Genomic DNA, 2,110 nt, shown 5'->3' with positions numbered 1-2,110 from the left:
TGCATGCCCTGTAACCGTATTATAAACCCAAAGCAATTATGATGAACTTCCACTTTTTGACTGAAGGAATAAGTGATTCAAATTGGGATCAAAACTCAATGTGATTTTTGACATAACTCAATAATTCCTTCACTATTTATTACTTTGTAATATTCAAATAAGTATGGGAACATAACCAATAACCTACCAGCCGATAACAAATAAAAGCAACATATTTTATTTGTGTTGTTCATTCATATCTTATTTTACCTAATTAACATTTATTTATTTATGCATATTTTTTAATCTCTCCAGTTTTAAACGATTTTTCTGGTTTACTGTCCTATAGTATACATTGGAATGATTTCAAACCTGTTTTTATTTATCCTAATAATTATAAAGGAGTGCCTTGGAAATATGTGTTTACATAAATTGTGGTCAAACCGTTTGAGACCCGCTGAGATAACTTAGACTAAAGTTAACTATCTAAACACTCAAGAGTCCTTTACCTCACTGAGCCTCTCAGTCTGACAGGAGAGAACAGCTCCTTGTATCCGTTAGCGCAGCTAGCTAACCAGCAGATGCTAACAACAATCACCGGTGTAGTCAACACATTCTCACTACCAACTTGTCCTATAGTGACGTTATGTTTGGATTCACATTAAGAAACAGATTTGAGACACATTTGTTCCTGAAATGATGAATGAATGAGAGCACGATACATAAAGTGAGTAAATATCCACAACCTGACCTCCGGGAGCAAGAGGTGTTCGTCTTTTGGGTTCCTTTGTAGTCAGTTTATGTCTTTGTAGTTGTTTTGACACTTAAGTTGTCGTTTTATGTCCCTTTGATGTCAACGTGTGTACTTTTGAAGATGTGTTGTGTCTCTTTGTAGTCATTTTATTTATCTTTGCGCTCGATTTGTGTCTATAATCATTTGGTAAGGTTTCCACGTCATTACACACGGAGTCAACCAAATTATTATTACACAATGGGTTAATGATTAGAGGTAACTGAGTTATTTATTTTGTTAAAGTTTCAGCTATTCTGTTTACAGTTCTGTCATCAGATGATTTAATATGATTTGTTAAAACATTGTTGTTTCTTTTGATGTGAAATACTATTTATTTAATTAATAAAAAGCTATGTTAATTTTGTTCACAATTTGTTAAGTTAATTTAATAATATGTATTTTTGAATCAAGTATTCATCTTTATTGTCTTCATTGTTAGTTTCCACATGCCTAAAACAACCTCAAGCTAAATCTAAAAGTTGATGGCTAAATCAGAGCGTTTGAGAAATTGTGCAAGGCACACAGCAGTAGTCCGAATAGTCGATTAATCGTTTCATTAACCGATAGATTAATCGATATCAAATTAGTCGTTTGTTGCAGCCCTATTGTAGTTATCCCATGTATAAATAAAACGTGTTATTCAGCAACCCTTGCAATTTGGGATTTTATATTTGGTTGGTAGACCTCGGTGAGCTGGTCATTTCAAAAGTAGCTCACCAGCCAAAAAAGTGTGGGCACCCCTGTCCTACAGTATCACTTCAACTCTTAGTAAAATAACAAACATCTAAAACTGTAAAAAAAAAACTCACAAACCTCCCCCTGTGGCTGAACACCTTGTAACACTTCAGGAGTTATTTCATTATTCTGAAACAGAAACCTTGTGTTTATACAGTTACACATCAGTGGATGTGAGGAGAGGATCTGTCGTTGGTGGTGGTGGGTCGCAGCTTCACCGTGGCAAAAGGGTTGGTGCCTCTGAAACAAGAACACAGTGTTACACACACACACACACACACACACACACACACACACACACACACACACACACACACACACACACACACACACACACACACACACACACACACACATACATACATGTTTATAGGACATATCAGGACTTGTGAAAAAAACGTGATAAATGGGGACATGCTTTTCCAAAGGCCCTAGGGACCTGGGAATCAAAGTATTTCATATCCATGCTTCCTGGAAGACATCCATCTATTGAGATTTGTCTAATGCTATATTTTGCGGAAACCTGATTTTAATACTACTTATGAGGATACGAACAGGTTTATGTGACTTATGAGTCACACTTTAACTTACACACGCACGCAC

At 35.8% G+C, this 2,110-nt stretch overlaps 1 protein-coding gene across 1 annotated transcript in view; it reads right to left on the bottom strand.

Annotated features, from left to right (window-relative positions):
- Nucleotides 1-1,484: 1,484 nt before the first annotated feature.
- baiap2l2b (BAR/IMD domain containing adaptor protein 2 like 2b) overlaps nt 1,485-2,110 on the bottom strand; it is a gene marked incomplete at its 5' end in the record, with an annotated part of 37,322 nt that continues 36,696 nt past the window's right edge. Inside the window, one exon of the mRNA XM_079659516.1 lies at nt 1,485-1,747. Coding sequence (XP_079515642.1) covers nt 1,672-1,747 — 76 coding nt within the window. The 3' untranslated portion in view covers nt 1,485-1,671. The remainder of the gene's footprint in view (nt 1,748-2,110) is intronic.

This window comes from Notothenia rossii (genome assembly GCF_949606895.1).
Source record: "Notothenia rossii genome assembly, chromosome: 1".
Classification (NCBI taxonomy): domain Eukaryota; kingdom Metazoa; phylum Chordata; class Actinopteri; order Perciformes; family Nototheniidae; genus Notothenia; species Notothenia rossii.
Note: the sequence above shows the minus strand (reverse complement) of the source record. Positions and strands in the feature narration are given on the sequence as shown.